This window comes from Aulonocara sp. 'chitande type north' Nkhata Bay, linkage group LG10 (assembly GCF_057382095.1).
Source record: "Aulonocara sp. 'chitande type north' Nkhata Bay isolate Kocher_YH1m ecotype deep benthic linkage group LG10, A_spYH_male_GT1.1, whole genome shotgun sequence".
Classification (NCBI taxonomy): Eukaryota; Metazoa; Chordata; class Actinopteri; order Cichliformes; family Cichlidae; genus Aulonocara; species Aulonocara sp. 'chitande type north' Nkhata Bay.
Window position 1 is genome coordinate 15440884 of NC_141353.1, and position 13881 is coordinate 15454764.

General features: G+C 42.6%; 2 protein-coding genes across 4 annotated transcripts; one reads left to right on the top strand and one right to left on the bottom strand.

The window, feature by feature from the left end:
- Positions 1-2149: 2149 nt before the first annotated feature.
- On the bottom strand, positions 2150-9497 carry xrra1 (X-ray radiation resistance associated 1). The gene is made up of 17 exons (XM_086308551.1): positions 9276-9497; positions 8463-8608; positions 8308-8379; positions 8144-8216; positions 7942-8039; positions 7636-7784; positions 6173-6277; positions 5845-5954; positions 5718-5767; positions 5540-5629; positions 5367-5460; positions 5166-5281; positions 4642-4776; positions 4395-4524; positions 4141-4256; positions 3940-4045; positions 2150-3847 (listed from the first exon to the last, which is right to left on the bottom strand). The coding sequence occupies exons 1-17, from the start codon at positions 9385-9387 to the stop codon at positions 3693-3695; spliced, it is 1857 nt and encodes a 618-aa protein (XP_086164677.1). The 5' UTR covers positions 9388-9497; the 3' UTR covers positions 2150-3692.
- Positions 9498-9499: 2 nt separating this feature from the next.
- LOC147320500 (sialidase-3-like) lies at positions 9500-13056 on the top strand. Of its 3 annotated transcripts, XM_086308553.1 has the most exons (4): positions 9500-9547; positions 9954-10089; positions 10271-10510; positions 10625-13055. In XM_086308553.1, exons 3-4 carry the CDS (start codon positions 10286-10288, stop codon positions 11624-11626), a joined length of 1227 nt encoding a protein of 408 aa, XP_086164679.1. In that variant the 5' UTR covers positions 9500-9547; positions 9954-10089; positions 10271-10285; the 3' UTR covers positions 11627-13055. The 3 variants fall into 3 exon arrangements, with proteins under 3 accessions (XP_086164679.1, XP_086164680.1, XP_086164678.1); XM_086308554.1 differs by lacking the exon at positions 9500-9547 and having other exon boundaries at positions 9557-10089; positions 10252-10510; positions 10625-13056; XM_086308552.1 differs by lacking the exon at positions 9500-9547 and having other exon boundaries at positions 9558-10089.
- Positions 13057-13881: the final 825 nt, after the last annotated feature.

Genomic DNA, 13881 nt, shown 5'->3' on the forward strand with positions numbered 1-13881 from the left:
TTTATTAATTACATAATCTAAAATTTGCACATGTTGGCACAAACACAAACAAAGAAAAGGAAGGTGTATGTCCCAAAAGAGCTGGTGAAAAAAGTGGAAGGTTTACCAACTAAGTGCATCTGAGTTATTTTTTCACAATCTCGTGAAGAGTTCTTGGAGAGATCTCCAAGTTTGTGATGAGGTCAGTAAACGCCTAGAGTGTACTTGGAATAGACAGCCATCAGAGGGACTGATTATTCCCAAAAATGTGGAAAACTAACATGTGTAACAAACCTCTTGCACAAGAGTACATGTCTATTTTTCTTCCAGCATTAAAGAATTACAACATGACAGCACTGGACTGCAAGTACTAATCATTATCATTTCTAAATTACTTTGTAACAGCAATCTGGTCAAACAAAATAAGTTCATGCTAGGACTTCCTGGCTGCAGAACAAAATCCATAATGTTAGTGAAAGCAACAACAAGTCTCAGGGCACTTTAATGAAGTCACACCCAAGCCTGGATAGGGAGTAAAAGTGCAATTTGAGAGTCAATAATGAAAACAATCTGATCATTTATAATCTATTTAGCATCGAGGATTTTCAGCAGCTGTTGTGTCCAATACTGTGGAATATCGCTGCAGCTCAGACAAGCTCGGCTGTGTGGAGCTGAGCTCCACTGGACTGGAAAAGAGTATTTCTGTAGAAGGGTGTCTCTGCCATTTGGCACAGGCTCCTCATTACCAGCAAAAATATAGTTAAGGATGAAAAGACCTGAACAAGGCCATCAGACTGGAGACCAGGTGTTTGCCTGATAGCACTGAGCAGCACTGTACCGATTGTTTTCACTGTGTCAAACTGTTCATCCATCAAGACTAACTTTTTAGTGAAAAAATAATAGAACACTGCTTTAAACTAATTACAATGCTGAAAGTTGTTTATCGCTAAGATTTGTGTGACACCACAATGACAGCGATTCTCATGCTAGAGCTCAGTGATTGATTTCATTAAAACATATCACTGGAACCCAATGCTGACTCTTCCACACACAAAACTAAAAGAGTTCCTTCTGCATGCACTCCATTGCTATGGTAATTTTTTTCACTGTTTTTATTATTAGGCATGTTTCCCGGGGGCAAGGTTTCAGAAATTCACAGTAGTTATACAACACAACCACAACACCATGTTAAAGCAGCGCACGCCCAATCATGCAGACACCCCGGTTTCAATAACTAAGCACTATCTTCTGTTGTCAAAGGAGCTTGCAAAGAAAAGCGTCTGGACTTCTTTAAGTTACTTGAAGACGTTTCACCTCTCATCCGAGAAGCTTCCACCAGCGAGGGAGGATAAGAAGGACAGACGCAACAACATTGTCATCCCCTATGTAGCCGGTGTATCAGAAAAACTCAGGAGGGTTTTCTCCAAGCATGACATCCCGGTGCATTTCAGACCCAGCAACACGCTCAGACAAAAACTGGTTCACCCGAAAGACAAAACGCCAAAACACAGACTTAACAATGTGGTGTATGCTGTACAGTGCAGCGAGGAATGCCCAGACCTCTACATTGGAGAGACCAAGCAGCCACTTCACAAGCGCATGGCACAACACAGAAGAGCCACCTCCACGGGACAAGACTCAGCAGTCCATCTGCATCTTAAGGATAAAGGACACTCTTTCAAGGATGCCAATGTTCACATTTTGGACAGAGAGGACAGATGGTTTGAAAGAGGAGTGAAAGAAGCCATCTATGTCCACTGTGAGCGACCATCTTTGAACAGAGGCGGTGGTTTACGACACCAACTCTCTGCCATCTATAATCCAGTTTTGAGATCCCTTCCCAGACGCCTTAACGCCCACTCACATCCTGGGCCATCTGATCTCAGGAATTCGCATGATAAGGTGGGGCCAGGTTTCACAATGAACTCACCCGAAACTCTGGCTGATTGGGACCCACACCCAATTTCACACCTTGGCTCAGGCGATTAGAGGACCATCAGGGGGTCCTTTTGTCCCTCTGTGGGGGGAAACTCCCACTAGGTTTATATCTGGGACTCTCCACCATTTGACCTTAGATCTGAAGAAGCTTCTCGGATGAGAGGTGAAACGTCTTCAAGTAACTTAAAGAAGTCCAGACGCTTTTCTTTGCAAGCTCCTTTGACTACGATGACCTGGATGACTGAGAACCTTCACAGACATACTATCTTCTGTTGTGTTTACATTTTTGATCAAACTGAAAAAGACAGTGAAATGCAGAATTAAATTATAACCAAGCTGCTTTTATCCTAAAGATCCTGGAGCAGCATGTTAACCCTCAGAGTACATCTTACTTGTGGTTCCCACTGTTTCCGGGAGCATAATGAGAGGCAGAACCAGGCTCCAGGTTTGGGTTTGGAAGGCAGACTCTCTCTGTTCTAACATTAGGCTTCAAAATTTCCTTCTATGGCTGGATCAGGTGACTCTGATCCATTGTTTGTGCTGCATTAGGCCCATTCTGCCTGTTCTTCGTCTCTTCTGTGTATTCCCCTCCCGAGATCAACACCTCAGCTGTTCCTCGGCTCGTTCCATAAAAGTTTATCACCTTTTTCCTTACAACCTCCTCGCATGTTGAATCTGGGTCCCGTCTTAAACCGAACCCCCTGCCAGAGCACGCTTTTTTGTTTAGCGTAAGAAATGCATAAATGTTTTATGATTCAATCCATACAGGAGCAGAAAAATGTCCCGACATGAATGTAAAAACCCAGAATCCCTGCACCCAGTATCTTCAGAGTGCCAAGTGATTTATTCCACAGGGGCTGAACATGCATTCCACATCTGCACGCTGCACTCGAGACAAATAATCAAAATCATATGATGGACAAGACCATGAAATCAAAAAGGGAATGAGCAACGAAAACAAACAACTACCACTCTCAACTTGTAGTAATACCGCACATTGGCATCGAAACCTAAATCATTCTGCACTGCAGAAGTCTGTTCAAAGTTACGAAAAGATAATAATCAGCCACATAATCATTTTTGAAAATCTCATATATGTGTGAATGTGTGTGTGAATGGGTGGATGACTGGATATGTAAAGCGCTTTGGGGTCCTTAGGGACTAGTAAAGCGCTATATAAATACAGGCCATTTACCATATAAAAGGTGAGTGAGAGGGTGATGCACAATACCCATGGAGAATAGCTGATTGGGAACCATTAGAGGGTGTACAACATTTTCAAATACAGCAGGGCTTGATGTGGACTTTGTTGCACTGTTAATCTACCCCAGTGTTCCTTCAACAGAACAGGGTGTTTGCATATAAATGTGCACAAACAGTCTAAAACACCTCTCCTCACCCAAAACAAAACAAAAAGAGAGAAAAAGCTCTCTCTACTTTCTGTTTTTGCAATGAGCTCTACTGACAAACTCCTAATGAATACAATGCATTCATCCTGGATGGATTCTGGTCACAGCCGTGGCGGCACAGCTGCTCAGAACTGTCAGGCTTACGGGGAGCAGACAGTGGCACACTTTTTTAGTTACAATTAGACACACTTGCATCTGCTACAGCTTTGTGAACTCTGCACTTCAACTCTAGAGCTGATAGTCGAGGAAAACATTGCTCGATTTACTTATTTCTACTCACAGTAATACAAAGAAAACATTTCAAGCCAAAGAAAATCTGCTCGGCTAATTATTTGGATGTGACTGTTAAACAGATGGAGATTCAACTCAGATTTGGTCAGAGTCTCTGTCAGACTTGATGGCGGCTTCTTGCTCCATTGTTTTCGCGTGGACCATCTTATATGTTCTTTTCATGTCCCTCATCAGCGAGAGAGCTTCCTTATATTCTTGCTTACTGACACCTCTGCTTTGTAGGGTAGTGGCTGGACAGAAAACAGAGTGTTATTTAAAGAAAGAGGGCTTTACAGGGGAAATATGTTGACATTCACTGCGTATAAGTAGGAAATGTGCATACCTAAAGGGACCACTTTTACTGTTTTACTCTCTCTGATTTCTTTGATCATGTCCTCTACCCTTTCAGTCAGCTGCTTCACAGGTTTCAGAGGTGGCAGCTCCTTAATCTGTGTGCAGTAATTAATAAAAACGTAGTTAAAGTCGCTCGGTTTATTGCAATTTACGAGCCTGCAAATGAAGTTTGCGTGGCTAAACATCAAACCCTTTTCTCTCGCTCCCTGTACGGCGTCTGGATGCTGTCGAGCTTTGGTTTCGAGTCCCTGTAAACATGGAGATTCTTCAGTGTGTGCTCCAGCATCCGAACAGCTGTTTGAATTCCTGCACAAAGAAAGGAAGAGAGAAAGAAAGCATCAGTATTCTCCACGGTCCCGCTGTATAGCCAAACTTTACTGGCTTTGAAACAATTGACAAAAAAACGAAATGGCTGCAGATGAAAATACATTCCTCCTTCCTCACCATTGAGCTTGAGCACACGAGGGTTCGGTTCGACATCCATCAAGAAATCAAACTGCTTTCTCTCCTTGCTGTCTGCAGTTTCTTTGTCTTCAGGAAGAAGACCAAATTCAAACTCAGGTCCATCTGCTGCCTGAGCATGAAATAACACTGACTACGTTAAAATGCTGCGGCATTAACTAACATTTAAAAAACTTGGTAAAATGATGGATTTTTATATCCCAATGAGGAAAACTACTGAAGAACATACCTGAGTAAGAAAGAAGGGTTTTCTTTTTTCATGGAAGGTGTGGTTTCTGCTGTTTTTGCCTTCATTTTTGCCAGCCTGGCTTTGTGGATTCAGCAGTATTAGCTTCTTTGACACCTTTGGTATTTTTTCATCCACCTCCAATATGAAAACATTGAAAACATAATGATTCATTCACTGAAATGGAACTTTACAGTGATTAATACAAAAGCAAAAAGCTTGATAACACACACCAGACTTATTTTTATCCATTTCTGAGCAATCAATCATTAAGTTGGCCTTGAAGACCTTAGTGCATGCAAATCCACTTTTAATGGATTGTTAGCATGACCCCACTCTACGCCCTTACAGAGTTTTATCAGAATTCATAAAAAACGATCAAGTTTAGAGGCAAACGCTACCAAAAATATGACCACCTTGGAGTCAATCACACGTCCTTTCTGCAAAATCACTAAACCTAAGACTCCAGCCTGGACATTGATACAGCAAAATTCAACGGATCGTGATCAAACACAAAAAAGTCCAACCTTCCATTTTGGTTCAGTGGACACTTTCAGCGGGCGCTTCACAACCTCCGGTGTTTTCTTCTGCTTTATTGTTATTCCAAGTCTCTCCTGCATGTAGGCCAGCAAGGGAGGATCTCCTGTATTTAAACAAAGACATGATGAGGTTGTTTCTGAAGCCCCGAACACCTATTTTAAAATGATTCTTTACAGGAGGAATATTACCTCTCCTCCGCGTGGTTATGGGGTTGAACTGAATATCAATTTCACGAAGCTTTGGGAAAAGAGTGGCAGCCATCAGTGCTTCCTCCTTAGCAACCTGATGAGAAACCACCGGTGTGTCACGCTACCTCATTTCCCAAAAATAGTGGATTTATTTATAAAAAGCAGCAGCACACCTTGTTGTCAGCTAGGTTGAGGTACTGCAGCGCTGGAAGAGGTAAACTGGATTCTTTGCGGTTCTGCTCCCAGTTGTGTTTGCGAAAGATCTAGAGTGACCACGAGACACACAAGTTTAATGGGAGAATAACACCGAGCTACAGTGATGACACATCTAAAAGATCATGGACGAATTACCTCTGAGATTCTTGTCAAATACTGATCGGAAGGCTCCGAGTGAGCGAGTGCTGGATCGGGAGAGATATTTTTAAAGGAAATTTTGGACACACATGTGAATTACACAAAGCTGATGCCGAGTATTTACCCTCTTCCTCCTCTTCTTCAGTGGCAGTCTGCACAGGTTTGGAAAAACCCACCAGTTGCATGAACGGTATTTCAGAAATGCAGTTCCCCTGTAGGCTTAAATGCTTTAGCCTGTAATCAACAATTAAAAATGCTTAATGAGCGTTTCCACTAATTTGCTGTGCCTTGTGATAAAGGAGTCCATGTTAAGAAACACTTTTATTTAAAAGTGCAATTTCTCACTTGCACTGTGACGCACAAAGGCTGGCAATATGCATGCAGACTTTTTAAAAGTGCATTTATAATGAATATTTTGTATGCAAAAAGTCTTTACAGGAAAACTTACAGACCTCGTTAGGTTTTTAAGGCTGCTGAAGACTCCAGAGGTCAGTTCATTATCATCAAGCATCAGGACTTCTAGAGCTTGAAAGCATGTGTCTTCATCTTTAGCCGGCCTACACGTAAACGAAGAAATGCTAAATGTGTGTGATGATACAATTAAAGTGAAATAAGATTTTATGTATCTATTTTCATCAGTGACTTTGGTAAACCATTCAACCCCTCATTTACACAAATCAGCCAATCACAGGGCAGCAGCTTGCTGCCTCTAGCCATGTGGTCATGGTCAAGACAACCTGCTGAAGTTCAATACGAGCATCAGAATGTTTACAGAGGTTGACCTCAAAGAGAGAAAACATCCCTTGACTGGCAGGTCTCTGGGAGAAAGTGCTGTTGATGGTGGAGGTCAAAGGAGAATATCCAGACTGCTTCGAGCTGATAAGAAGGCAAGGGCAACTCAAATATCCACTCTTTACAACCAAGCTCCTGTGAGCTAAGAGCAGGAAAAAAGGGCTGTAAGTTAAACAAGTTCACCAAAACTGGACAATAGAAGACTGGAAAAAACATGAAAGCATTGATCCAACCTGCCTTGTATCAGTGGTTCAGGCAACTGCAGGTGGTGTAATGGGACATTTTCTTGGCACACTACCTTAGTCTAAATGTCACAGCCTACTTGAGTATTGCTGCAGAGCATTTTCATCCCTTTATGACCACAGTACCCATCTTGTGGTGGCTGTCTCCAACAGGATATGCCCTGTCTCCATCTCCATCTGTACCATGGAGCTTTAAGGCAGTTCTGTAGTCAAAACACTGTCCAAACTGGTACTAGCAAGGTGTACCTAACAAAGTGGCCTGTGAGTGCAGGTTTACCGGATCAGAAGTGTGAATTTGGAGCATTTGTGCTCCCCCTTTTGGTGGGTTTGAAAACTACATTTGTGAATGTTTCAGGAATGAAATGTGTCATGAAATCATAACCAAGGTACTGGATAACTTCATGGATCATGATAATCATAACACTTAAAACATGCTGAGTTAACACAGATTTTAAAAGATAGCCATAAATTATTTCATCTTGGAATATTTTACTAATTATTTATGGGAGCTGGATTCAGCCAGTTTAATGACTACCACTATTGGATTTGTAAATTTGTAAATCAGGCAGCTTTTTATACCTAAAGTTTGTTTTGTTGTCAGTCATTTAACACAAAGCAGGGCAGAACTGTGTGTGTATGTGTGTCTGTGTGTGTGTGAGGTGGGGATAGAAGACCAAGACTACACTCGCAAATTCTGTTTTTGCCCAGTACCAATGTGCACATACTTCTGAAGTTTATTCATTTGAAGCTTTTCAGTATAAACGTACATCAAAGTGGGCAGGAAAAACGAGCAAATTCATCATCTGAACTGATGGACGGCTAACGTCTCTTGATCGTGGATGAAACGTGGTAAAAAATAGATTGCTATTTCAGGCACTTACAGCTGAGTGGGGTCTTGGTGTGAGGAGCCCAGATTAGGAGGGAGACGCTGAAGCTGATTTGCAGTTAGATGAAGGACCTTAAGACGTGGGAGCCGACCGAGAGAATCAATAGCATCAGGTGATAAGCAGTTGTAGGACAAATCCAGAACCTGCGAGGATTAAAATGCACTGTTCGGGTGAACTTAACCACATTCAAAAGAAGGAGAGAAGAAGAAGAAGAAAAATGGCACACATTTAACTCTTCCTCTGAATGTCAGCATCTCTTTTGCACATTCACAGTTAAAAAGCACCGCCGAGTCATCTTACCTCGAGAAGAGGGAAGGCAGCAGCATCAAACATCAAGTCGCTAACCTCATTTAATGACAGGTTGAGTTCTCTTAGAGACACAAAACTACTGAAAGATCCTGCAGCAAAAACAATGGACAGCCTCTGATATGACTTCATGAAAGAGGCACACACAGCGATGCTAGAATGAAATCTGCAGGATAATGTATACATGCATATTCACCTAGAGAGAGGGAGTTAATAGATGCGTTGATGTAAGCCACGTTATCAAACACCTCGAGTTCTTCTGGTTTGACCTGTGACCCCCAGTATAAAGGAACTAATCACAAATGATTTTAACCAACAGGCTGATAAAGGTAAGTAAAAGTAGGAAAAGGTGGCTCTTACAGAGCTTAGTTTCTGCTCGCTGATGTCCAGAGAACAGAGCTCAGAGGGTCTGTCAACATGATGCAACTGGAGCTGAAAAAGAAAATAAATAAAAAATCACTGTTTTTCTAACTTTTGTCAGATAAGCGTTTGTGTGTTGAATTCAAGGTTCATACCAGGAAAGCTCTGTCTAATGTGACTCCATGAGAAGTATCAGCCAGCTCGCTCTCACATTTTTTATAAGCTGCTTTTGTTCTCCTACGTTGATGCCTGTATTTTTGCTCCTCTGCCTCCCTGTAAGCTGCAAGCCAGTGCCCAGCACCTATAAAAGCAAAGATGGATGACTAAAACCACGCCAGCAGGTGTTTTCACACAGGTAAACACTCTTCATTATTGGTTAGTCTCTTCATTCTGGATCTGTCAGTTCTTTTCTCACTGAGCAGTGCATCTGCTCACTAATGCAAATATCTTATGAACCAGTGACATGGCAACAACCCAGTATATTTTGGCTTAGACATGTCAAGATGACCTGCTGAAGTTTAAACTGAGGATCAGAAAGGTGATTTAAGTGGCATAATTGTTGATTCCAGATGGGCTGGTCTGATTACGGATATGTGGGCATGTATGTTCAAAATTAAACTATGATTTTTGCCAACTATGATTTCTCTCAACTAAACCCTCCATTCATACACCTGTATACAGACAGACACATACAGTTTAATACAGTGTAGACAGCTCAGTAGACCAAGCACAAATATTATTTAGGGTATGGCCCAAATTCCATTCATAAAAGTGCCCTTTGGTACTGCTTGAACTTCTGGGCCCCTTTTGATAAATAATATTTACTTTGTACTGTACATAGCAGTAGCTCACATTACAGCATTTACAACATTAGAGTAACCAGCTAACTTGGTTTTGGTGCTGTTCGTTTTCACTATATTTATTTCATTAATATAAGCTAGTTACAACCTTGCTTTATTTCAACATACCGTCTCGTCTTCTGTGGTGTGAAGTCCCGGCAGGGAAACAATTTACAGGATAGCTCCGCCCTGCGTCAGCGGTGTAGGACTCTGAAGTCATCCTGACTGCAGCCAAATCCATTTATCACCACACTATGTCAAAAAACTGCTACAATGTGTTTGATCCCGAGCTTCAGTGTAGCTCTCTGTATCTTAGCAACAGCACGTAAGACGAGTACCGCTTCTCCCGTCCAGCAGGGGGCAGTAACATTTCTTTTCTAAGCTAAAGGCGGAAGAGACCGGTGAGTTTAGGTGTTCAAAGATTAACTAAAATGGCAAGATAATACTCCGCCGGGCCAACCTGAGGCATTCAAAGACATTAAAAAAGCACGTTTACAACCAGGAAATGCTTTATTTTGTGTATTGTTTGGCAAATAATTACTCTCGGAAGATTTTAAGCCTGACCTGTGTTTGTTTAAACCGGCTAGTTAGCTAGCTTCTGTGTAGGGCGTCCCTGCGGGGGAAGGCCGTTTTAGAGCGGCGTAGGTAGTGACAGCCATAACTGATATGTAGTCATTATTGCGGTAGTGCTAGTAAGAAAAACACAATCAAATACGAAGGTGGATATATTCATTTGCATAAAGTCGACGTTTAGTTTAGCTGAGAAGCGAACGCGGAAGGGAGCGTAAAAGTCTCTCTCGGTCTCAGGTACGGCTTCGTTTCTGATGAACCAACAGCATCAGTGTCGTGAACATCAGAGGTCTCTGGTTTCGCGTGCGATTATAGACGGTATGATGTTCAGACAAAGATCACGAGTGGGACCTGTGAAGAGCGATCAGTGAAGGTAAGGGCTTTGCTGTGCATGCACGGTGCGAGCTGTTTGTGGCAATGCAGCGGTCTGTGTTTATAGGGAGCTGCTGGAGTGTGAACTCTTCACCGAGTCTGTGCTTTGAAGGTTGTTATAACAAGACTATAAAAGAAGCTGAGGCTCTGTCATGCATTTTAGGACATTTTATTGCTCACAGGAGCTCTGATCCACCATGGGAAACACGTCGTCGAAGGGAGACAGCGGAGAAGAACCTCCTAAAACAACTTTGTTTGAAAGGGAGCCAAGTGGGATAACATACAGAATCCCTGCTCTCGTCTATCTGAGGCACTGTCACACCTTCCTCGCCTTTGCAGAGAAGAGATCCTCACCCTGTGACAATGACGCCAAAATTTTCGTTATGAGGAGAGGCACCCTGAAAGAGGATGGATCCATGCAGGTTACCATTGCCACATGATCACTTTGATTTTCATAGTTGAAGTTAACATGATTTGTTGTCCTCTTTTCAAATGTTGCCTTTGTCATGTTTCTGGGATTTTGTTTTTTTTTCCAGTGGTCGTCCAGTCAGGAGCTGTCTTCGGTGTGCCTGCCAAACCACCGCACTATGAATCCTTGCCCGGTGTATGAAAAAAACACCAAAACGCTCTATTTGTTTTTCATCTGTGTGTGGGGCACAACCACGGAAGCGAAGCAGATCCTGACAGGTAAGAACAAGACTCGTCTTTGCTACGTCAGCAGCCGAGACGACGGCCAGACTTGGAGCCAAGTGACAGACTTAACTGACAGCGTGATCGGCGAGGCCATTCACAAGTGGGCCACATTCGCCGTGGGCCCCGGCCACGGTGTTCAGCTTGAGAACGGCCGACTGATCATCCCTGCGTACGCCTACTACATTCCTTACAGATGCTGCTCCTTCCCCATCCCTTGCACAGTCTACCCACGTGCACTGTCAGTATATAGCGAGGACTTTGGACAGACGTGGCACATAGGTAAGATGCTGCGGAAGAAGTCGTGCGAATGTGAAATGGCCGAGATCATAGACCACGAGGGCAGGAGCCACCTCTACTGCAATGCTCGTAATGCCGGGGGCCACAGGTGTGAGGCTCTCAGTGAAAACAGCGGCGTCTACTTCGACAAGCCCCACATGGCCCCGGAGCTGGTGGAAACGCGCTACGGATGTCAGGGAAGCATCATCGGCTTTCCCGCGCCGGAATTTGTCCCAAACGACGACGCGGAAAGCAAAGCCTGCGGCACGTCGCTCCTGTCACCAGACACGCAAACCTGGCTCCTCTTCATGCACCCGACGAGCAAGTCCAGAAGAAGGGACATGGGTGTGTATTTGAACCGATCCCCCCTGCACTCATCCGGATGGGACAGACCCAGGATCATCCACAGGGGGCCCAGCGGCTACTCGGACCTGGCTTACAACGGGGACAAGGATCAGTTTTCGTGCCTGATGGAGTGCGGGAAAGAGAGTGAACTCGAGCAGATTGCCTTCGTGTCGTTCTCCCTTAATGATGTCATGCAGACAGGCGGCAGGAAAGAAAAGCGTTGAGCGGTCTAACTGTGGTCGCTTTTATTTCTGTGTTAGCAAACGAAGCTCTCTGACATTCCCCCACAGCCTAAAAACAAAAAAAGGAAAAAAAAATAGAGAGAAAAACAAAACAAAAAGCCACTAAATATGCTGTGCAGTAACATCCGTCTGTGTTTACTATTGTTCCACATTCTGGAGATGATAATGCATGCATGAGTCGTGTGTTTTGCTGTCTCCTTGTTTACATAAGAAAAAAAAGTTATTATAAGATTAAATATTATTAATATGCAACAAGCTGCATAAGGAAGAACACTATTCTGAATAGGCTAGGTGGTTTGTTTCAGGCATGCTGTGCTGGACTGTCACTTAGGGAAAAAAAACTGGCTTTGCGTGTAGCATGTTTGATAAGCACTTCATCCCCGTTTGCATCTTATTAAACTGCCAGTGTTTTCTGAGCAGCAGAGACAATTTGCCTACCTCTTTTTATTTTCATACGAAGATCATAGCAGGCCTTGGAAAGAGTTTCCTCCATGCTCAGTCTCTCCTTTTTTACACGTCATGTGCTCTGATTCACGTATGCCTTCTCCACTGTTTGGAACGTGGCCTGTCAGTGCTTTCCCCCCCCCCCCCCTGCAGGGTCACAGTCGGTGCCATAAAGGTGGCAATAAAACTGGAGGGAAAAGATGCATCCAGCTGACCAACTTCATCTAAGTTTTTCTTGGTTGTTTGTTTTTAAAACGTGATAGATTAAGGCTACTTTTTACCGCACACATATTTTTTTATGACATTAATTTTCAAAAGCAATACAGCACTCCGTTATTGTTGATTTCCGGCGCATTGAGCATGACTTTCTTTTCCCAGCGTAAACTGCGTCGCTATGACCAGATACATCTGGCTCGCTATTGGTTCGCTAATGACGGCATGTGACATCAGATGAGGACTCGCTATTTATGAAGCCACTAGGAATTTGCACATGCGGAATATTGTACCGTGTGACTTTAATGTCCCTCTTTGCCTGTTGTTGTGCGGCAGACAAGAAAAAAACATTTAAAATAAGAAGCCCCGAGGTGGCATTAGTTTAGGTGTGTTTCTGTTGTGGAAAGTGACAAAAAAACCCTGCATGAAACGTGTATTTTAGTAAAATAAAGGTAACCTGTGATCACCTGGCTTCCTTTTTTTTCTCTTTTTTTCCTTGTGACAATGTAAAGTAATTGAAGAGCTTGTAAAAGCTGACTCAGAGCAGGAAAAGTAAAAGAGATGGTTGTGTGCGTGTTTGTTTTTTTTTTTTTAAGCAGTTATAAAAAACACTTCAGATGCATTCCCATGGCAGCAAACAGAGGCTGAAGGGCTCCAGCTCGCTGAAATGATGTCGAGGACTTCTGTTGTGAAGCGGCCTGTGGGGAGTTTAATGTGATTCAGCAGATGTGCAAACAGAGGGGGAGGAATTAAGGACAAGCGGGAGCTCTTTATTTCCCCCTCCACTCTCCCAACTTTCCTAAGTAATACATTTCTACTAATATGGGAGTTTCTGATATATATATATATATATATATATATATATATATATATATATATATATATATATATATATATATATATATATATATATATATATATATATATATATATGCACTTGCATAACCTGAAAGCCAAACACGTGAAAATACAGCAATAAAAAGGAAGTCCACAGTAGCTTAGTCCACTTCATCCATTTATTGTATGGTAGCAGGTGGGGTCAGATTAAAGGAGTCGAGATTTAACTGGCTTGGCACAGTGGAGACAGCATACATTAGGAGGATGAGGGTTGTATGTGTCCTTGAAGCAAACGATCTGCATGGACTCTTTTTGAAATGTGCGAAGGAGGTTATTCTATTGGAATAAGTGCATGTGAAACGCTGTCCTGTCCTTGTCTTGGCGAGCCCACTGCAATAACTACAAAGTGTTCGAATTATCAGCAAAGATCCAAATCAACATTATTTTAGCTTGTCTTCTTGTTTCTGACTTCCATATGGTGTCTGTGTAAAACAAATATTTAAAAACGGTCCCTAAATTAATAAGAACAAAAATGATTTTATGTCTTAGATACTGCAGGGCACTGTAGTATTATCAAATGTTTCTACTTCAAACAGCGTATAGTTCTTCTTTCTGAATATTTTAAGCAGCAGATTGTTGCACATTTTCATGCTGTGCTAAGTAGCAGGAAGCCATCCTTATTGTAACAAAGAGATATCACCCAGTGGTCTGTAACACAGCAATAACCTTCATGAGGATTTGGC